Source organism: Salmo salar, chromosome ssa12, assembly GCF_905237065.1.
Source record: "Salmo salar chromosome ssa12, Ssal_v3.1, whole genome shotgun sequence".
Taxonomy (NCBI): Eukaryota; Metazoa; Chordata; class Actinopteri; order Salmoniformes; family Salmonidae; genus Salmo; species Salmo salar.
Genome location: NC_059453.1, coordinates 50934759 through 50957767, shown reverse-complemented (window position 1 = coordinate 50957767; position 23009 = coordinate 50934759). Strand labels below are relative to the sequence as shown.

At 41.9% G+C, this 23009-nt stretch overlaps 1 protein-coding gene across 3 annotated transcripts in view; it reads left to right on the top strand.

Annotated features, from left to right (window-relative positions):
- Positions 1 to 23009, top strand: part of slc2a9l2 (solute carrier family 2 member 9, like 2) — a 243642-nt gene that overhangs the window by 5553 nt on the left and 215080 nt on the right. Inside the window, exons 1-2 of one of the 3 annotated variants that reach the window (XM_014131730.2) lie at positions 4762 to 4888; positions 14520 to 14631. In XM_014131730.2, coding sequence (XP_013987205.1) covers positions 14548 to 14631 — 84 coding nt within the window. In that variant the 5' untranslated portion in view covers positions 4762 to 4888; positions 14520 to 14547. 3 annotated transcript variants of the gene reach the window in all.

Below are 23009 nucleotides of genomic sequence, written 5' to 3'. Positions count from 1 at the left end.
TGCCCACAATACTGGTTAAATCATTGGTCCCATATGGGCTGCCCAAATATTCTAATGAGCCCCTGCCTCTATATTATGAAGTAGATGGGCTTGGTGTGGGCTAGCCCGTGCAAACATTGCCCACTAAATACCCACATGGGGCCAATGGGGTCATATTTGCTGGGTATACATGACCATTGCAACATACCGACAAGATGAAAGGGAAGAGAAGGTCGAGTATAGAGGGGAATTCAATGTCAACAAATCCTTTGAGTCTCTGACTGAATTTGACTAGTATGTGTTGTAGGTTGAAAGAACATTTACTTGTGGAATGTTACGGAATAGATAACAACAATAGAAAGAATCATCTGGTGGCATTGGTAGAGTCAAGCAGGGAATGGAGTGAAAGTGCACTGTACTGTAAGTACGCATCAACACTGTGGGCCAGGTGTAAATGGTTTAGCAGCCTTTCCAATACATTTGGAATACAAAAGAAGCGTCCATCCTTGATGGTCTATCAGCAGGACAATAGACTCTTGCCGAGTTTAGGGACTTTACATGTATTAATGGCTGTTTGCGAGGCACGTCACTTCACCGATCTCTATGCATAGCCCACCACATGCACTGTTTTCTAACCACATCTGGATGGATCCATAACGAAACAATGGGAATAAATATCACTGAATGATGGAAATTTTGGAATAAAGTAGGCTAACGCAATTGAAGTTAACAAATTGTTGCTTACTGACACACCCAAAGTCATTCAATTGTTATAATAGGATTTGAAGCAATAGCCCCCATGTGGTCAACTATTTCAGCACATTCAGCATTTTCGCTCTACTTTGAGTCAAGCATGGGGACTGGTCTTGATAAATCAATCAGATTTTTATTTCTGAATCACTGAATCTCTGTTTGGATATTGGTTAGCCTACAATTAGGCTGTGGAAATGTTTGGATTATTTTGCTCTTCAGTCGCTTAGTAGCCTAGGCCTACTCCCGACTGGTCACATTGTACAGCGCCATATGTGACCATAACGGAAACACAGAGGCCTACATAGGCTACTGTAAAATGCATTTTTGTTTTTCTTGGAATTTAGTTTAATTAAATTGATTAATATTATGGTGTTTCTCCATAATATGAATCAATTTAATTAAACTACATTTCTAACAGTATAAACAGCACAACAAATACAATAATAATTTACAAACAAATTATAATGAATCCCATATAGTCTGTTCTAACAAAAAAAAGGTTTTAAAGTCTCTAATACAGCCAATATTAAAAACAGTCAAATGCATTTGTGAATTCAATCACTTTAGCAGACATATTGCAGTTTATTCATTGTTTAATTATTCAAGGCTCCCTTTGTTACTTTGTTTTATAACATTTTTTTTTGACTGTATTTAAAGACATGGACGACTTGTATGTAGTGTGATGACATGCACAAATGAATGAATGATTGATTGATATACTGTATATTGAAGTAGGCCTTTATGCCAATAAGTAAGTTAAGTTAAAACGGCTACAGTAAATAGGACTCTTAGGCCTACAGCTCCATGACACTTCAATAACTTAATTTCAATAAAAACCTTGAACCCACCTGTCCCAGACCTTTCCTAAATATGTGTATTTTACACTCAAGCAGTAGTCCTACATTGAATTAAATATCATAAAAGACAAAACCTTTCTGAGCATTTCTTCCTCAAAGCGCCATGAAGATCTGCTGCATCATATGCATATTAACAGTAGAATAGCCGGGGAACCAATAGCCGCCAGTCTAATAAATACATTTTTCATACACAATCACAAAGAAATCCATTTATATTTTGTTTAGCAAGGTCAAAAAACATGGTACTAAGACAATTTATTTCAAAAGAACAGAATAGCATGTTTTAAGATGTAAAGTCAGCAAAAAAAGAAACGTCCCTTTTTCAGGACCCTGTCTTTCAAAGATAATTTGTAAAAATCCAAATAACTTCACAGATCTTCATTGTAAAGGGTTTAAATACTGTTTCCCATGCTTGTTCAATGAACCATAAACGATTAATGACGGTCGTTAAGACACAGCTTAATAACGGTCGTTAAGACACAGCTTACAGACGGTAGGCAATTAAAGGTCACAGTTATGAAAACTTAGGGCACTAAAGAGGCCTTTCTACTGACTCTGAAAAACACAAAAAGAAAGATACCCAGGGTCCCTGCTCATCTGCGTGAACGTGCCTTAGGCATGCTGCAAGGAGGCATTAGGACTGCAGATGTGGCCAGGGCAATAAATTGCAATGTCCGTACAGTGAGACGCCTAAGACAGCGCTACAGCGAGACAGGACGGACAGTTGATCGTCCACGCAGTGGCAGACCACGTGTAACAACACCTGCACAGGATCGGTACATGCGAACATCACACCTGCGGGACAGGTACAATCCCTCCATCAGTGCTCAGACTGTCCGCAATAGGCTGAGAGAGGCTGGACTGAGGGCTTGTAGGCCTGTTGTAAGGCAGGTCCTCGTCAGACATCACCGGCAACAACGTTGCCTATGGGTACAAACCCACCGTCGCTGGACCAGACAGGACTGGCAAAAAGTGCTCTTCACTGACTAATCGCGGTTTTGTCTCACCAGGGGTGATGGTCAGATTCGTGTTTATCGTAAAAGGAATGAGCGTTACACCGAGGCCTGTACTCTGGAGCGGGATCGATTTGGAGGTGGAGGGTCCGTCATGGTCTTGGGCGGTGTGTCACAGCATCATCGGACTGAGCTTGTTGTCATTGCAGGCAAACTCAACGCTGTGCGTTGCAGGGGAGACATCCTCCTCCCTCATGTGGTACCCTTCCTGCAGGCTCATCCTGACATGACCCTCCAGAATGACAATGCCACCAGCCATACTGCTCGTTCTGTGCGTGATTTCCTGCAAGGCAGGAATGTCAGTGTTCTGCCATGGCCAGCAAAGAGCCCGGATCTCAATCCCATTGAGTACGTCTGGGACCTTTTGGATCGGAGGGTGAGGACTAGGGTCATTCCCCCCAGAAATGTCCGGGAACTTGCAGGTGCCTTGGTGGAAGAGTGGGGTAACATCTCACAGCAAGAACTGGCAAATCTGGTGCAGTCCATGAGGCGGAGATGCACTGCAGTACTTAATGCAGCTGGTTGCCGCACCAGATACTGACGGTTACTTTTGATTTTGACTCCTCCCCTTTGTTCAGGGATACATTATTCAGTATCTGTTAGTCACATGTCTGTGGAAATTGTTCCGTTTATGTCTCAGTTGTTGAATCTTGTTATGTTCATTCAAATATTTACACATGTTAAGTTTGCTATAAAATAAACGCAGTTGACAGTGAAAGGATGTTTCTTTTTTTTGCTGAGTATATTTATCTGTGGTATCGTAGCTGAAGCTATGGCTGCGCCATGTCAATGAAATGAACTTGTTCATTCAGCAGACATCACATGATTATTTTCCCCAGCCCTTTACAATATTAATATGAGGGAATATAACAGAATACAATAGAAAGGATATTTTCCCCAAATCGGTATTTGCTGATTGTCATCAGTAGGTATGGAGCTGTGGTTATTCTAGGAAAACAGTTATATTTTGAATAAGAGACAATCTATAAAACTTTTTGTGTTGTTTGGCAAAACCAGGTTCATTAAAAACGTTGGAATGTGCTCTTTCGGATAGGGTATAGCAATCAAAATGTCTGGCCTGCATGGACCTCTGTAGGATTATTTGGAAATGTAAGCAGTCAATAACAAGCTTCATAAAGACACCATCAAAGATGCCCTCTGATGGTCAAACTAGCATTAATGGCAACAATGGCTGAAAGTAAAATACTATGAAGGTATGCACTCCAGCATGCCATAACATTCCGCAGCATTCCGCAAGCTTTGCTGCAGTATTTTAAATGAGGACCCACTGCTACCTGCACAATAACCTCGTATGGGGTTACTGACCACAATCCATTTAATTCATATTAGGAAGTGTTGATTATTTTTGCCTTGGGGAGAGCACAGTGCATGGAAGAAAACATAGCTTCGAGAAGAAGTGCTGGAGGTGCTGCAGATACATTTAAATAGGTTTATATAATTTCTCCTGTTTGTACAGAAATAAATGAAATAATTGAAACTAATACACCAGAGAGCTTTTTTTATGTTGTGGATTGTGTTTTATCACATCACGAGCGCATGGGCCTACTTTCAGGAAGCCTGCAATTGGGCAGCATGTGTGGTAAATATCAAACAGCTGATTGTTGAGTTGTGGCTGTCAATGTGGCTGTCAGTGAACAGCAAACAGCAGCTACAAGGCCTTTCACAATATTTCTAAATACAATTGTGGAAAAAACAGTTTGGATGAGTCAGTGCCACTGGAAAGTTTAAGGACTATGATTTCCTCCTCATATTGTACAATCTGTCTCTACACTTCCATCGGCCTATGCTATTGGTTGCATTTAAGACCGGGTCACTTGTTTAAACAATCTAATGCTCGAAACTTGGAAACCCATTGTAGAAAATGAGCTCAGTTTCCCGCTTGGAAAGTATCAGAATCAACCAATAGGAAGTTCTAAGCAAAAAAACATACTCAAATTGTAACTCAGAGGTTCCGACTTTCTGAGTTGTCTTGAACGCACAATCAGTAAACATATGTCAGTGTCAGAATGTGTGGGCAAGTGTACGTCAGATTATTAAAATTATTTTCATGTATTGTAACTTTAAATGTTTCAACTTCCATACTAGGCCTGTCTGCGTGGGTTTGCTTACAGTGATTTCCTCAGTCAGTGCCTGTTAATCATTTGTTAGGGGGGAGTATTAAGACTGTCTTTCAGGTACTGTCTCATTGTCAGCAGGATAGTTTAAGGGTCAGTGTTAGGTTCCCTCTTCCTCTGTATAAGCTGCTGGAAAATAGTCTTTGTGTGGGTAAGTTAAGTCAGTGACCTCATGTCACGTTCCTTCTCTGTGTCAATATAGAGAATGCATTAATAATCCGAGCCTTCAAAATTGCATGGGCATTTTAGAGGCTGTATTTGTTTTTAGTTTGATTTCCTATTGGCTAACCTTTGACCATGGCTTTGATTGTGTTTGGCTGGTAACAGCAGATGTTGTTTACAATCTGTACTATACAGTCCTTGATCAAATTCATAATCTTTGTTAAACACTTTCAAGTACTTGACATGAGTGTGATTTAGCATGCCCGGTACATTCAAACCAACGGAATAGTCCCACACAATGGTCGAGCTAGGCTAAAATAAGCAAAATTATTTGACATTTGATATTATGTTAGGTGTGATATTACATGTGAACAAGAACATTTACCAGAAATATCTTTTGGTTTAAAGGGGGGCTATACTCATCGATTCCGCCTGGGTTTTTCTACTGCTCATGAAGAAAAACGAGATTTGCGTCATAGTGGTGTGGTTCGATGTAGGTGTGTTATGTTTGCTATGTTGTACCCTGGTAGTTATTGTTGTTTGTCCCTCTTGAGTCACGGTAGCAACATTTCTCCCTCAAAATAGTCAGAATGAAGCTAAGATAAATTAAGAAATCTGTCATTAATACTGACTTTTCTGCAGAGGAGGTCTTAGTTGCACAATTTTACATCTAACTAAGGTGTTTGGTGCAGTATTTCTCAAGTTGAAATATGTGCGTGAAAAGTCAGTGCACTGCAGACAGCATCGAGTCAGCTGCTGCTGCGCTCAGGACTGATTTATGAGAACATGTCTACAACTTCATTAGCAAGCTGTCAAACTATCCTAAATAAAGCACAAGCTACACGCCGTTTATCAGTGCCCAAAATAAGTTCCATCTCTGTGTTCGTCAATGAAGCTAGCTAGTAGCAAGCAGGCACATTTAGCAGGCAGGCCACGTTAGCTAATCACCTTATCAAGTCACTGGCAACTTGTGTGACGATTTATTTTTACACACTATCTACAGTATTACTGGAGTATGCGTCTGTCTGGCAGTGTTTCATAGTGAGTCATGTTACAAAACAGGTTTTTGTAGAAACACCTGCAACAAGACACAGACATTTATTTAAGCTTTTTCCCCGAATCGAGAACAAAGAAAGCATCGCCAAGAGCAGGTTAGTTGGAAAATCTATGGCAGCGTTTTGTATAAGCTAAACTGTAATGTTGAGTATGGAAACATAGTTATCGCATATCTCATGTAACACACTGTTGATAAACTCCAGGATCATGGTTATTGTTTCAGTGACAGAATCACAAAATGATCTATGTAGATGTAGCGGATGGCTAAGCTAGTATCATGTGGTGGTTACCTTCCCAGGGACCGAAAGTAAGCCATTGATTGTATTGGACAAGAGGTTATGTTTGTGGATTTGTGAGTATGTTGCGTTATTGCAAGTGTCATATTGAATCCCTGAGCTGCTTGGCCATACATTTAACCTGCCTTTCTGGGTGTAAATTCAATTTCCAGCTTCTTATCCCACTGCTGAACCTTCAGACCTCCAACAGGGAGTCACCAAGCTACCATCGAGGAATGGGATAAGCCCCTTGCCTTGAGCTCTGCAATATTGGAAAAGTGTCTTGGTTACCAACAAAACAGATTGCCTATAAATTATCCTCTTGTTTTATGTTGCATTTTGTGGCTTGGTGGGGTACAGACTCTGTGCTGAATTACTTTTTGGAAACACCTTATTGCGAGTTTATCACTAATTGTGAGTTTATCAGTGTGTGTATATCAGGATTAGCATTGAAAATGTGACCAGCGGTCAGGAAATCAAGTAATAAAATGGCTGTAGATCATAATCTTTTTTTTTATGAAAAAAATGACAGTTAAACAGTTATGCTATGTGTTTGAGTAGTTAGATGAAATTCACAACGATTGTTTGATGGCAAACTTTCTGTACCGCTAACATTCACTTCCAGTCATTTTCCTCGCATTGCTAGTCCCATTTTTTAAAATTTCAATTTATGGGATATTAGAATCATCTTGTCCTAACCTGTATATTTTCGACCTAGAAGTCGCTACATGACGTTTTGCCATTGCCGCGAGGATGTCACAGCACCAATTTTCCTTGCTGCGGCACAACTGTAGTCCCCGATGTAGCGTTTTTGTCCCGTTGTAACGGGCGTCGTAAGGATTAGACCAAGGTGCAGCAGGAACGTGTATACTCATCTTCTTTATTAAATTTAAAAGAAGGAAAAACAAACAAATCACGTATATAAAAAACAACGAATGCCATAAACCTGTCCTGTCCTGTCCTGTCCTGTACACAGACACAAAACAGGAGACAACTACCCACAAATCCCCATAGCACAAACAGCCCTATACATAGGACCTTCAATCAGAGGCAACGAGGAACAGCTGCCTCCAATTGAAGGTCAATCAACAAACCCTAAACATAGAAATAGAAAGACTAGACTGAACATAGAAATACACTAACATAGAACATAGACCAAAAACCCCAGAACACTCTAAACAAACACCCCTCTTACATAAGCACATAGACCAACAAACCCCGAGACACTCTAAACAAACACCCCCTGCCACGTCCTGACCAAACTACAATAACAAATAACCCCTTTTACTGGTCAGGACGTGACACCCATCTCTTGCCACACTCTGCTCCGTTCATAGAAATATAATTAATAAAAAGGGCCTGGAAGCTCTCACCCTGGAAATTTGATTAGTTAACTCATGGGTACACTCGCAATGGCTGCCTAGTATTGTAATGCAATAATTTCCATGGTAATTTGGAATGTTCTATCATAATGCTGTATTGCCATGGTAATGTATTTTTCATTAAATTGACTTAACAAATCACTGCACAGATTGAAGGGTACACTTCCTGCTTGGGTCTAAGATGTATTTAGGAAGGTTAAGGCAAGGAAAGCATTTAATGCGGACGCGTTAGAAAATAAACAAATTCATGGTACAAGCTCCATTGATAACTACTAGCGTCATTGCTAACTAGTAAAGCTGGAACACGAATTGCAAATAGTTATGGGATACTAGAATCCTCTTGTCTTAACCTGTATATTTTGAACCTAGGCACGGGTACACTCAAAATGGCTGCCAGTCCACCCATTATGCCACCATTGACTTGAATGAAGATGCTCTTTCTATTCCGTTGCTGTGACTTCTGTTGCACAGACAGCTTCTCTTTTGCACAGACAACACTCTCTTTTGCGGCAGAATTGAATAGTTGCTAAATGCAATCAAAATTATAGAACTCCTTCCCAAAGACAGCCTGAAAAGTACCTGAATTTGCTGCTAGCCTCTTTTACCAATAAAAGTAGCTGGAGGGGTCTGAAAACTTGCTAAATATAGCGACAAAGTCGCTAAATTGGCAACACTGCATGAGCCACATGAGTTAGCATAATTTCAATAAACATTCTACATTACCATGGAAATTATTGCATCGCAATACCAGGCAGCCATTGTGAGTGTACACATGAGTTTACCAGTGAAATTGCCAGGTTCCAAGCCTGTTCTATTCATTGTATTTCTATGGTGTACACTGCTGTTTCTGAAGCCATAATTAATGCTTACATAAGTACATGTAAAACTAACTTACTAGAGAAACTACTCTGTTAACTTTCTGATTCAAAGTAACACATTTGCTAATTGCTAGAAGGTGCCAGTTAGTCGTCTAGTTGTCTTATTATAATTTTTTAAATAAAAATAGAGGGGAAAGAGTGTTGCACATGTCACCAATAATATCCGTACTATGAGGAGATTCAGTGGCGGATTTAGGTATAGGTAACATGGGCAGCCGCCCAGTGCGGCATCTTGCCGGGGGCGGCATGGGGCGCCCGCACAAAAAAAGAAAAAAAATTGGAATGGTGACATTTGCATGATTGGTTTTCTATCGCTTATTTGCACGTCACGTCAATGATATCATGTCACCGTGTGGGACTGTGGGTCAATTAACCTTGTTGGAGTGGGTGCCCTGATTCTAGTTTGTGAGCTAGGCAGGCTACTGCCTGGGAAGGTCTCCCACTCAGAAGTACGAGATGGGGAGGGGGCGGGGTAGGTTGACCTCAGGTCTCCCCACTGGAAGCCTGAGGTAGGGGGAGAGGGGGAATCTATCAAATAGCGCACCTCTAACTTTGTACACTAGTAATGCAATTAGTAGTGCAATTAGTTGTGCAATTTAGTTTGTGTGTTTCTTGTCTTCTTTATAAGTGTGTTATTCTATTTGTGTATTTGTGTGTGTGTTGGGGCGGCAGGTAACCTAGTGGTTAGAGCGTTGGGCCAGTAACCGAAAGGTTGCTGGATTGAATCCCCGGGCTGACAAGATAAAAATCTGTTGTTCTGCCCATGAACAAGACAGACTGTTACCCGGTAGGCCATCATTGTAAATAAGAATTTGTTCTTAACTGACTTGCCTAGTTAAATGAAGATTAAATAAATAAAATATAGGATTTGTGCAATTTAGTTTTATTTGTGTAATCATTCGTAATAATTTGATTCTCATTTTATTTCTATTTATATACTACAATTTGTTTCTATTTGTCATTGTTACTTCTTTTTGATATTTATGAGTCTTATTTTTGTATATATTTTTATTTATATCGTTTTAAATGTTATGATTATTTATTTTCGTTGTTCCAAATGTTTGAATGTTGGGGGGGGGGGGCGCTGAAGGGGGGGGTTCGCCCAGGGAACCATACAAGCCAGAACCGCCACTGAGGAGATTTGATGTAAAGTCCTTCTTTTTAACGCACATGCACATACATTTTTCGTTGTTCCTTTTCCATACAATCCATTATGTACAATTGCACTAAAAATGATTTGAATAATGCACATTTTTAAATCCCAGCAGTCTTTAAAAAGACATTCTGGAGTAAAAGGTTTTCAATAGTTGTTTTTAATTCATAAAAATACAAAAATCATTGGAATATAATATTTGAATGGAATATAACTAATAACATTAAATAACATTAGAATTGAACATTTAATAACTGACTTAACTAATTAATTCTCTCTTATGCTCTGCTATTGCGCGATTCTAATTTGTACATATGTCACAAATAAAGCTATCCCCTGTAAAATTGTAGCACAACTCATGAGTCCACTCCCCCTGCCAGTCCTGACAGTGACTCCTAAGGAACCTCCCCAGCTCCTGGTTGGTCCTCTCCACCTGCCCGTTGGACTGAGGCCTGTACACGGATGTGAGGCTGGCCGTGGACCCCAGCTTCTCACCATTCCCGTGATGAAAATTGGGGGCCATGGTCGGAGATTATGTAATTGGGAAGACCTGCTGAAACAGTGCCTTAGCAACCTGGAGAACAGTAGGGAGACCAGAGAGAGGGATAAAACGCAGGATTTGGAGAATTTTTCCACAACAACCATAACAGTGATGAATCCATCAGACGGGGAAGATTAGTAACAAAATCTATGGACAGATAGGACCAAGGCCACTGAGGCATGAGAAGGGGAAGAGTTTCCCTGCTGAAGCGTGCCGGGAGATTTGGTTTGAGCACATACGGAGCAGGAGTAGACGTAGCGGGCGATGTCCTTTGCCAAGGTGGGCCACCAGTACTTAGCAGAGATGGATTGAATGGTGCGGGTGATACCTGGGTGTCCAGCGGCAGGGGATGTATGCGCCCAGGTCAACAGCCGATCCCTTACCTCCGTGGGAACGTAGGTGCACTCCGGAGGGCAGGTAGCAGGCGTGGGTTCCCTCTCCAGAGCCTGGTGGATCTCCACGTCTACATCCCAGAGCACGGGGGCAACAATTTGGGAGGGCAGAATGATGGGCGCACTCAGGACAGGAACCTCTCCTGAATCGTGGAGATGGGACATGGTATCAGCTATGATGTTCTTTGAACCTGGGCGGTATGACAGGATGAAGTTGAATCTAGTGAAGAAAATGGCCCATCTTGCTTGGTGTGGGTTCAGCCACCTTGCTGTCCGTATGTACTCCAGGTTCCGATGGTTGGTGAGGATGAGAAATGGGTCCTTAGTGCCCTCAAAACAGTGTCTCCACTCCTCTAGTGCCAACTTCATCGCCAGGAGCTCCCAGTTGCCGACGTCATAGTTCCTCTCTGCATGAGACATTTTTTTTATAGTATGCACATGGATACAATTTTTGTGGGTTACCTTGGTGTTGTGACAGGACAGCCCCCACGTCCACTTCTGAGGCATCCACCTCCACCACAATGGGCAGCGTAGGATCTGGGTTTGAGCAACGGGCGGAGGGGAAATGCCCACTCAGTAGACGGAAGGCCTCATCGGCTGCAGGATTCCCACCAACTTACGGGGGCCACCCTTGAGGAGAGAGGTGAGGCGATGGAGCTGAAGTTTTTAATGAAGTGGCGGTAGAAACCCCAAAACCGTTGTAGTCCCTTTATGGTGGTTGGGACTGGCCATGACCTGACTGCCTCAATTCTTCCTCTTATCCATAACCACTCCCTGCTGGCTGATCTGGTATCCCAAGGAGACAGCGGCCTGATGGTACTGGCACGTCTTTGCTTTGTTTTCTGAATAGGCAGTATTCTGTAATGTATATGCTGGGAGTCAGGAAGCAGGTGCAGAAGGTGAGTTTAATAATAAGAATCATGAAGATAAACAAGACAGGAGAAGCATACAGAACGTGACCAAAAAACAATACTGCCTGATGACAGGCTACAAAGGGCTAAATAAAGGGAGAGTAATAAGGGTGATGATGAAGTCCAGGTGTGCGTAATGATGGGGAGCAGGTGTGCGTAATGATGATTCCAGGGCCGATGGTTAGTAGACCGGCAACGTCGAACGCCGGAGCGGGAGTAGGCATGACAGTTCCAAACTTCTTCCATTTAAGAATGATGGAGGCCACTGTCTTCTTGGGGACCTTCCATGCTGCAGAAATGTTTTGGTACCCTTCCCCGGATCTGTGCCTCGATACAATCCTGTCTCGGAGCTCTACAGACAATTCCTTTGACCTCATGGCTTGGTTTTTCCTCTGACATGCACTGTCAACTGTGGGACCTTATATAGACAGGTATGTGCCTTTCCAAATCATGCCCAATTAATTTAATTTACCACATGTGTACTCCAATCAAGTTGTAAAAACATCTCAAGGATGATCAATTGAAACAGGATGCACCTGAGTTCAATTTCGAGTCTCATAGCAAAGGGTCTGAATACTTATGTAAATAAGGTATTTCTGTTTTTGATTTTTTTTAATAAATTAGCAAAAATGTCTGAACTGTTTTTGCTTTGTCATTATGGGGTATTGTGTATAGATTATTGACATTTTATTTTATTTAATCCATTTTAGAATAAAGGCTGTAACATAACAAAATGTGGAAAAAGTCAAGGGGTCTGAATACTTTCTGAATGCACTGCATATGACATAAAATGCTATGTAAAATAGCTAAAAGACTATAAAGTAACATTAACTGTAAAGCTATCAGTCACCAGTGGAAGCATTTACAACTGCAATTAAGTTACATTATATTTTTGTATGTATTTTATGTCAGACACATTCATGGCCAGTTACCCCCTAGGAAGGGGAGGCGAGTTTCCCCCAACACACTCATCCAACCTATTACTACTTTAATCATAAATTATCTACATTTTTGTCTCTAAACATGTGGATTATTTATCTTCAGGCTTTCCTTCTTGTATATTTAAACAATTATAGATCTAACTTCATTGGAATATATCTGCAACATTTTCAAAATGCATATATTTTTTAATCAACTTACCACAAAATCGTTTTGTTAAAACCACTCCAAAAGTTGTGATGACACAGATGACATTTTTTGTTGAGCAGTGGCAGCCAGGGAAAGTTTTGGGGAAATAATTTGGTGACATTTTGTGGTCTTAAGGTGAATTACACGAGGGGGGGCTAGTTACCCCCTGGTACCCTATATAATACATAAAATACATTTTTAAAATTGGTGTAGGGAGGCAATACACATTGGACCAGTGCCAGGAGCTCATATTTGGACCAAAATGGGCCCAATGGAGGAAGCCGATGCAAAGTGTGGGCTTATTGAGGCAAGATATGGGTGCTAATACTAGGGCAATAAGTAGCCTAAATACGCATGTCATTCTTAAAATTTGATGGATGTGAGGAGGAGACCAAATAGTATTTTAACAGTACACAAACCAAAAGTTACTTTAGATTGTATTTGACTACTAAAAAAAGAATGTATATGCAAAAAAATGTCCATTAAAAGCCTATGTTTTTTTTATACAATTGATGGGCTGATTCCTAATTCGATACACCATGCATCTAACTCAGAATTCCTGCCTACCTACCATTGGCTATCATTCCCTCTATGTTCCATGTAGGTCGGAGTCACTACAGAGTAACTGAATAGTTATTTTCCTATTCTTATCAGTTATTTAAACAGTTATTTAAACAATGTGGCTTATATTAAAAGTACGCTCAGCAATCTGGCGAAGATGCAGAAAGTAAACAGCATATTGGGTCAATTTCCTCAACTACTGTAAGAGCGTTGAGCTGTTTTTGTCCTGTGGTTCCCACGCCGTAGGAGAGTGAAGTAAACCCTAGCAGGTACTGTGTGACTGAGAGCGAAGTCTTAGATCTCGCTCATCTCAATATCTGCCGGGCTGCTTGTGGCAATGTCATTTCGTGGAATCTACCTGTAAATACACAGTCTTGTCAGGGCAAGGTTGTTGAGGATGGGATGTTATATCCAATGAATGCTTATTCTTTGAGTATCAGTATAAAGCAAGTTGGATTTAGAGTTGTCGTAAACATCCCAGGCTGTCTAGCAGCATGGGTGTAAAGACAGATGATGGTGCGCATCAAAAACCAATTACAGGGAAGTGATGGGAAGCAGAATTGGAGGCTTACACCTCCCATGTAGAATTCATGAATCAATTCCACCCCTAGTCTGGCAGGAAGGAACTATGATAAGTGCAATATACTGTCCACCACCAGATGGCAGACTGACTTTACCTCTCTTTCGTCATCCATAACTTGTCAACCACAGAGTAACCAAGGATTGTGTGGTTCAGTTGGTTATTTTTAGAACCGTGTTATACAGTCTAGGTCACTCAAACTCATCTCTGGACCTCGAAGCCAGTTCCATTGCTTTTTTCCATTGTTACCCTCTAACCAGGGACTGATTTAGACCTAGCACAAAAAAAACCAGAAGGCCCCGGATCTCATAGGGAAAGAGTTATCAAAAATGGCTTCTTGACATTTCCAGGCTAAGGAAAGCACAATATCTTTCTCCTGCCATTGCTGTGAGCAATTATGTCTGAGCTAGTATCCAGTTGCGTTTCTTTTTGTTCCGGTTGCACATACTATCCATTTTCTTTTTGAAGGAAATTGATTCAATTGTGCATGCTCACAGGTCAGGAAAAGTGTTTTATCTTCACCTGGAAACTTCCTGGTTTGATCGAATAGAAACTTCTTGCACTTATCCACCTCATGATCTGCATTTTATACAGAGTTAGTGTGGGTGAAGCTGATGTTTAATTAATTTAATATCAGCACAGTAGTTTTCCTCTTTACAGACTGAGTCACAAGCTACTTCCCTAAAATCACTTTCCTTACCACACTGCTTGTCTCCATACATACTCCTTTGAACAGTATGAATAATGCCACATTTGACTTCAGTGTCATTTCAGTGTCTTAGAAGTAAAACATGGAAATGCGAGAGCAAACCGAAGATCCTGAAACGAACAACATCGAAAGTACTGAACCAGACCACAAGAAGTCAACAGAAAAGGTTAGTTGGTAATTTCTGGATCTTTTCAAAGGAGTCATACTGTATCTTCGTTTATGGCTTAGCACATGGTCGCTTATCACCATGTTGTGCAATCATTGTTTTTCAATCATTCATGTGTGAGGTTATGGGTGTACCTCACACCAATGTGGGTCATTGTTGTACAGTGTCTTCAGAAAGTCTTAACACCCCTTGACTTTTTCCACATTTTGTTGTGTTACAGCCTGAATTTTATGTGTGGGGTACAGAGATGAGGTAGTCATTAGAAATCATGTTAAACACTATTATTGCACAACAAGTGAGTCCATGCAACTTATTATGTGACTTTTTAGATTTGCAATAACAAAGGTGTTGAATACTTACTGACTCAAGACATATCAGCTTTTCATTTTCTATTAATTTGTAAAAATTTCAAAAAACTGAATTCCACTTTGACATTATGGGGTATTTATTGTGTGTAGGCCAGTGACAATCAATTTTAAATTCAGGCTGTAACACAACAAAATGTGGAAAAGTCAAGGGGTGTGACTACTTTCTGAAGGCACTGTACGTTTACACGTAATCTCAATGACCTATGTCATATTACAGTACACTTTGGATAACAAGGTTCATTCGGATTCTTCTCCACCATGACCCACTTACATGGGCTAATCAGATATTGGATGTGATGTGGTGTGGATTATCCACAGTTCAGAGTGTTTCTAATAGCTGGTTACATAACCACCTGTTTTAAGAAGCTATATTACCATGTGTGATCCGGATGGACCCAGACAGATATTCCTTAATGTACAACGTGCTCTATGCACACTCACTGGACTGTACCCACACACTCACACATACTACACTGACACTCCAACACACACACACACAATTGCCTAGTCACTTATACCCCTACCCACAGTGCTTTCAGAAAGTATTCATACCCTTTGACTTAATACACATTTTGTTGTTACAGCCTGAACTCAAAATGGATTAAATCGATTTTTTTTCCTCACCCATCTACACACAACACCCCATAATGACAAAGTGAAAACAGGTATTTAGAAATGTTAGCAAATGTATTGAAAATTAAATACAGAAATATTTAATTTACATAAGTATTAACACCCCTGAGTCAATACTTTGTAGAAGCACCTTTAGCAGCGATTACAGCTGCGAGTCTTTCTAAGTCTGTAAGAGCTATCAACATGAATTTTGCAACATTCTTCTCAGAATTGTTCAAGCTCTGTCAAATTGGTTGTTGATCATTGCTAGACAACCATCTTTAGGTCTTGCCATAGTTTTTCAAGTAGATTTAAGTCAAAATTGTAACTCGGCCACTCAGAAACATTCACTGTCTTCATGGTAAACAACTCCAGTGTAGATTTGGCCTTGTGTTTTAGGTTATTGTCCTGCTGAAAGGTGAATTAATTTCCCAGTGTCTGGTGGAAAGCAGACTGAACCAGGTTTTCCTCTAGGATTTTGCCTGTGCTTAACTCCATTACATTTCTTTTTTATCCTGTAAAACTCCCCAGTCCTTGCTTGAAAATATGGAGAGTGGTACTCAGTATTATGTTTGGGGCAAATCCAATACAACACTTTGTATTCAGGACAAAAAGTTTGTTGCTTTGCCATATTTTTTGCAGTATTACTTTTGTGCCTTGTTGCAAACAGGATGCATGTTTTGTAATATTTTTATTCTGTACAGGCTTCCTTCTTTTCACTCTGTCAATTAGGTTAGTATTGTGGAGTAATCCACCCTCAGTTTTCTCTTATCACAGCCATTAAACTGTTTTAAAGTCCCAATTGGCCTCATGGTGAAATCCCTGAGCGGTTTCCTTCCTCTCTGGCAACTGAGTTAGGAAAGACGCCTGTATCGTTTTAGTGACCGGGTATATTGATACACCATCCAAATTGTAATTAATAACTTCACCATGCTCAAAGGGATATTCCCTATTATTGCACACAGAGTGAGTCCATGCAACTTATTTCATTTAAGTACATTTTTACTCCTGAATGTATTTAGGCTTGCCATAAGAATGGGGTTGAACTCAAGACATTTCAGCTTTTCATTTGTAATTAATTTGTAAAAATTTCGAAAAATAGAATTCCATTTTGACGTTATGGGTTACTGTTGTTGTGTGTAGGCCAGTGACCCAAAAAAATCAAAATTTAATCAATTATAAAATCAGGCTGTAGTACAACAACATGTGGAAAATGTCAAAGGGTGTGAATACTTTATGAAGGCATATTACCTCAAATACCTCAATTACCTCATGCCCCTTGACATTGACTCAGTACCTGTGCTCCATGTACAGTGCCTTGCAAAAATATTCACCCCCCTTGGCATTTTTCCTATTTTGTTGCATTACAACCTGTAATTTAAATATTTTTATTTGGATTTCATGTAATGGACATACACAAAATAGTCCAAATTGGGGAAATGAAAAAAATTACTTGTTTCAAAAAAACTAAAATGGAAAAGTGGTGCGTGCATATGTATTCACCCCGTTTGCTATGAAGCCCCTAAATAAGATCTGGTGCAACCAATTACCTTCAGAAGTCCCATAATTAGTTAGATTGCACACAGGTGGACTTTAAGTGTCACACGATCTGTCACATGATCTCAGTATATATACACCTGTTCTGAAAGACCCCAGAGTCTGCAACACCACTAAGCAAGGGGCACCACCAAGCAAGCTGTTACGCCCGTTGTTGGAATGAGACCAAGGCGCAGCGTGCGTAGAGTTCCACATCATTTAATAAATGAAACTCACCAAAACAAATACAGACGCAAACAAAACGTAAAGTAATGTTGTGCTCACAGGCACTACACAAAAACAAGATCCCACAATCACAGGTGGGAAAAAGGGCTGCCTAAGTATGATCCCCAATCAGAGACAACGATAAACAGCTGCCTCTGATTGGGAACCATACTAGGCCAACAAAGAAATAGAAACATAGATATTCCCACCCAAGTCACACCCTCTTCTAACAAAATAGTGAATAAAAAAGGCTCTCTAAGGTCAGGGCGTGACACAAGCGGCACCATGAAGACCAAGGAGCTCTCCAAACAGGTCAGGGACAAAGTTGTGGAGAAGTACAGATCAGGGTTGGGTTATAAAAAAATATCCGGAACGTTGAACATCTCACGGAGCACTATTAAATCCATTATTAAAAAATGGAAAGAATATGGCACCACAACAAACCTGCCAAGACAGGCCCGCCCACCAAAACTCACGGACCAGGCAAGGAGGGCATTAATCATAGGCAACAAAGAGACCAAAGATAACCGTGAAGGAGCTGCAAAGATCCACAGCGGAGATTGGAGTATCTGTCCATAGGACCACTTTAAGCCGTACACTCCACAGAGCTGGGCTTTACAGGAGAGTGGCAAAATGTTGTATCAAGACTACCTAAATGTGCCTAATTTGTTTATTAATAACTTTTCATGTTCAAAATAGTGCACTCTCCTCAAACAATAGCATCATATTCTTTCACTGTATTATTTCACTGTAATAGCTACTGAAAATTGGACAGAGCAGTTAGATTAACGAGAATTTAAGCTTTCTGCCAATATCAGATGTCCTGGGAAATGTTCTTGTTACTTACATCCTCATGCTAATCGCATTAGCCTACATTAGCTCAACCGTCCTGTGGAAGGGACACCGATCCCGAAGAAGTTTTAAAGAAAAAAGAAGCAAACACGTTTGGTGTTTACCAAAAAGGCATGTGGGAGACTCCCCAAACAAATGGAAGAAGGTACTCTGGTTAGATGAGACTAAAATTGAGCTTTTTGGCCAACAAGGAAAACGGTGTCTGGCGCAAACCCAACACCTTCCATCACACTGAGAACACTATCCCCACAGTGAAGCATGGTGGTGACAGCATCATGCAGTGGGTAGGTTTTTCATCGGCAGGGACTGGGAAACTCGTCAGAATTGAAGGAATGATGGATCGCGCTAAATACAGGGAAATTCTTGAAGGAAACCTGTTCCAGTCTTCAAGAGACTTGAGACTGGGATGGAGGTTCACCTTCCAGCAGGACAATGACCCTAAGCATACTGATAAAGCAACACTCGAGTGGTTTAAGGGGAAACATTTAAATGTCTTGGAATGGTTTAGTCAAATTCCAAGATGGCGTAGCAGTCAGACGTCTTTTTCTTTGTCTTGTCTCGTCCCATGTATATATTTTTTTCTTCGCATTCTTTTTAATATTTTTCCTAAACCTCAACTTCAAAATACTCTCCTGCAACCCGCCTCACCCAATGTGGTGTGGATCTGTTTTTTTTATAAAGTATTTCTATTTACCTCCGAACTGGAATACCTCAACTGAAGTTAGCTAGCTAACTAGCTATCAACTATCAGTCAGGTAACCTTTAGCTCGGAAAGCTCTCACCAGTTCGTACAACGCATTTCAAACCAGAGCATACCGGACATATTTTTCTCTCCATATCCCCGGATACCTACCGCGAACTCTGAACCCTTTCATCTGGATCATGGCAGCTAGCTAACCACAACCCGGGTTGACTACTCCTGGCTAACGTTTCCGTCCCGGAGCAAGCACCAACTAGCCTGGGGCTAGCCCATGCTAGACCCATCTCCCGGCTAGGGCTCCTGGGCTACTCCTGAAGCCCACTCCTTGGCTACAATATCCGGACCCTTTCTACTGCCAGTATGGGGCACGGAACCCTGCTGATCCTTCACGACTGGAATACCGACATAATCTGCCCGAGGATCCCAACAGGCCCCTCAGGCGCGACGTCCCCTGCTAGCTATCTATAGCATATTGGACTGTTAGCTGATCCACCGGCCAGTTTCTTGGACCACTATACCCATTTTGCCAATTGGACTTGGACCCCTCTGCTACTTGGAACCCTACTAACTCCACGACTGGTCTATCGACGTCACCTCACAAGGAGGCAAAAACAGACTTTTCCCCCATCGCGACGTCCCTCTAAGGTCCTTATGCTAGCTTGCTAGCCCTGGCCTGCTAACTGCTAGCTTGCTAGCCCCGGCCTGCTAACTGTCTGAATCGCCGTGTCCCCAGCCAGCCCAACCACTCACTGGACCCATACGATCCCTTGGCTACGCATGCCTCTCCCTAATATCACTATGCCTTGTCCATTACTGTCCTGGTTAGTGATTACTGTCTTATTTCACTGTAGAGCCTATAGCCCTGCTCAATATGCCTTAACCAACCATGTTGTTCCACCTCCCATATATGCGTTGACATCACCTGGTTTAAACGTCTCTAGAGACTATATCTCTCTCTTCATTACTCAATGCCTAGGTTTACCTCCAATGTACTCTCTTCCTACCATACCTTTGTCTGTACATTATGCCTTGAATCTATGCTATCGTACCCAGAAACCTGCTCCCTTTACTCTCTGTTCCGAAAGTGCTAGACGGCCAGTTCTTTTAGCCTTTAGCCGTACCCTTATCCTACTTCTCCTCTGTTCCTCTGGTGATGTAGAGCTTAATCCAGGACCTGCAGTGTTTATCTCCACTCCTACTCCCCAAGTGCTCTCATTTGTTGACTTCTGTAACCGTAAAAGCCTTCGTTTCATGCATGTTAACATTAGAAGTCTACTCCCTAAGTTAGCTTTATTCACTGCTTTAGCACATTCTGCCAACCCGGATGTCTTAGCCGTGTCTGAATCCTGGCTTAGGAAAACCACCAAAAACCCAGAAATTTCCATCCCTAACTATAACATTTTCCGCCAAGATAGAACTGCTAAAGGGGGCGGTAGCCTGCAGAGTTCTGTCAAACTATCCAGGTCTGTACCAAAACAATTCGAGCTTCTACTTCTAAAAATTCACCTTTCCAGACACAAGTCTCTCACCGTTGCCGCTTGCTATAGACCACCTTCTGCTCCCAGCTGTGCCCTGGACACCATATGTGAATTGATTGCTCCCCATCTATCTTCTGAGCTCGTGCTGCTAGGTTACCTAAACTGGGACATGCTTAACACCCCGGCCATCCTACAATCTAAGTTTGATGCCCTCAATCTCACACAAATGATCAATGAACCTACCAGGTACAACTCCAAATCCGTAAACACGGGCACCCTCATAGATATCATCCTAACTAACTCGCTCTCCAAATACACCTCTGCTGTCTTCAATCAAGATCTCAGCGATCACTGCCTCATTGCCTGCATTCGTAATGGGTCTGCGGTCAAACGACCACCCCTCATCACTGTCAAACGCTCCCTAAAACACTTATGCGAACAGGCCTTTCTAATTGACCTGGCCGGGGTATCCTGGAATGACATTGACCTCATCCCGTCAGTAGAGGATGCCTGGTTGTTCTTTAAAAGTGCCTTCCTCACCATCTTAAATAAGCATGCTCCATTCAAAAAATGTAGAACTATGAATAGATATAGCCCTTGGTTCACTCCAGAACTGTCTGCCCTTGATCAGCACAAAAACATCCTGTGGCGTTCTGCATTAGAATCGAATAGCCCCCATGATATGTAACTTTTTAGGGAAGTTAGGAACCAATATACACAGGCAGTTAGGAAAGCTAAGGCTAGCTTTTGCAAACAGAAATTTCCATCCTGTAGTACAAACTCAAAAAAAGTTCTGGGACACTGTAAAGTCTATGGAGAATAAGAGCACCTCCTCCCAGCTGCCCACTGCACTGAGGCTAGGAAACACTGTCACCACCGATAAATCCACAATAATTGAGAATTTCAATAAGCATTTTTCTATGGTTGGCCATGCTTTCCACCTGGCTACCCCTACCCCGGTCAACAGCCCTGCACTCCCCACAGCAACTCACCCAAACCTCCCCCACTTCTCCTTCACCCGAATCCAGATAGCTGATGTTCTGAAAGAGCGGCAAAATCTGGACCCCTACAAATCAGTCGGGCTAGACAATCTGGATCCTCTCTTTCTAAAATGATCTGCTGAAATTATTGCAACCCCTATTACTAGCCTGTTCAACCTCTCTTTCGTATCGTCTGAGATTCCCATAGATTGGAAAGCTGCTGCGATCATCCCCCTCTTCAAAGGGGGAGACACTCTAGACCCAATCTGCTACAGACCTATATCTATTCTACCCTGCCGTTCTAAGGTCTTTGAAAGCCAAGTTAACAAACAGATTACCGACTATTTCGAATCTCACCGTACCTTCTCTGCTATGCAATCTGGTTTCCGAGCTGGTCATGGGTACACCTCAGCCACGCTCAAGGTCCTAAACGATATCATAACCGCCATCGATAAGAGACATTACTGTGCAGCCGGATTCATCGACCTGGCTAAGGCTTTCGACTCTGTCAATCACAACATTCTTATTGGCAGACTCAACAGCCTTGGTTTCTCAAATGATTGCCTCGCTTGGTTCACCAACTACTTCTCCGATAGAGTTCAGTATGTCAAATCGGAGGGCCTATTGTCCAGACCTCTTGCAGTCTCTATGGGGGTGCCACAGGGTTCAATTCTCGGGCCGACTCTCTTCTCTGTATACATCAAGGATGTAGCACTCGCTGCTGGTGATTCTTTGAATCCACCTCTACCCAGACGACACCATTCTGTATACCTCTGGCCCTTCGTTGGACACTGTGTTAACTAACCTCCAGATGAGCTTCAATGCCATACATCTCTCCTTCCGTGGCCTCCAACTGCTCTTAAATGCAAGTAAAACTAAATGCATGCTCTTCAACCGATCGCTGCCCGCACCTGCCCGCCCATCCAGCATCACTACTCTGGACGGTTCTGACTTAGAATATGTGGACAACGACAAATCCCTAGGTGTCTGGTTAGACTGTAAACTCTCCTTCCAGACTCACATTAAACATCTCCAATCCAAAATTAAATATAGAATCGGCTTCCTATTTCACAACAAAGCATCCTTCACTCATGCTGCCAAACATACCCTCGTAAAACTGACCATCATAGCGATACTTGACTTCGGCGATGTCATTTACAAAATAGCCTACAACACTCTACTCAACAAATTGGCTGCAGTCTATCACAGTGCCATCCGTTTTGTCACCAAAGCCCCATATACAACCCACCACTGCGACCTGTATGATCTCATTGGCTGGCCCTCGCTTCATACTCGTCGCCAAACCCACTGGCTCCAGGTCATCTACAAGTCTCTGCTAGGTAAAGCCCTGCCTTATCTCAGCTCACTGGTCACCATAGCAGTACCCACCCGTAGCACACGCTCCAGCAGGTATATCTCACTGGTCACCCCCAAAGCCAATTCTTCCTTTGTCCGCCTCTCGTTCCAGTTCTCTGCTGCCAATGACTGGAACGAACTGCAAAAATCTCTGAAGCTGGAGACTCTTACCTCCCTCACTAGCTTTAAGCACCAGCTGTCAGAGCAGCTCACAGATCACTACACCTGTACATAGCTCATCTGTAAATAGCCCATCCAATCTTCCTCATCC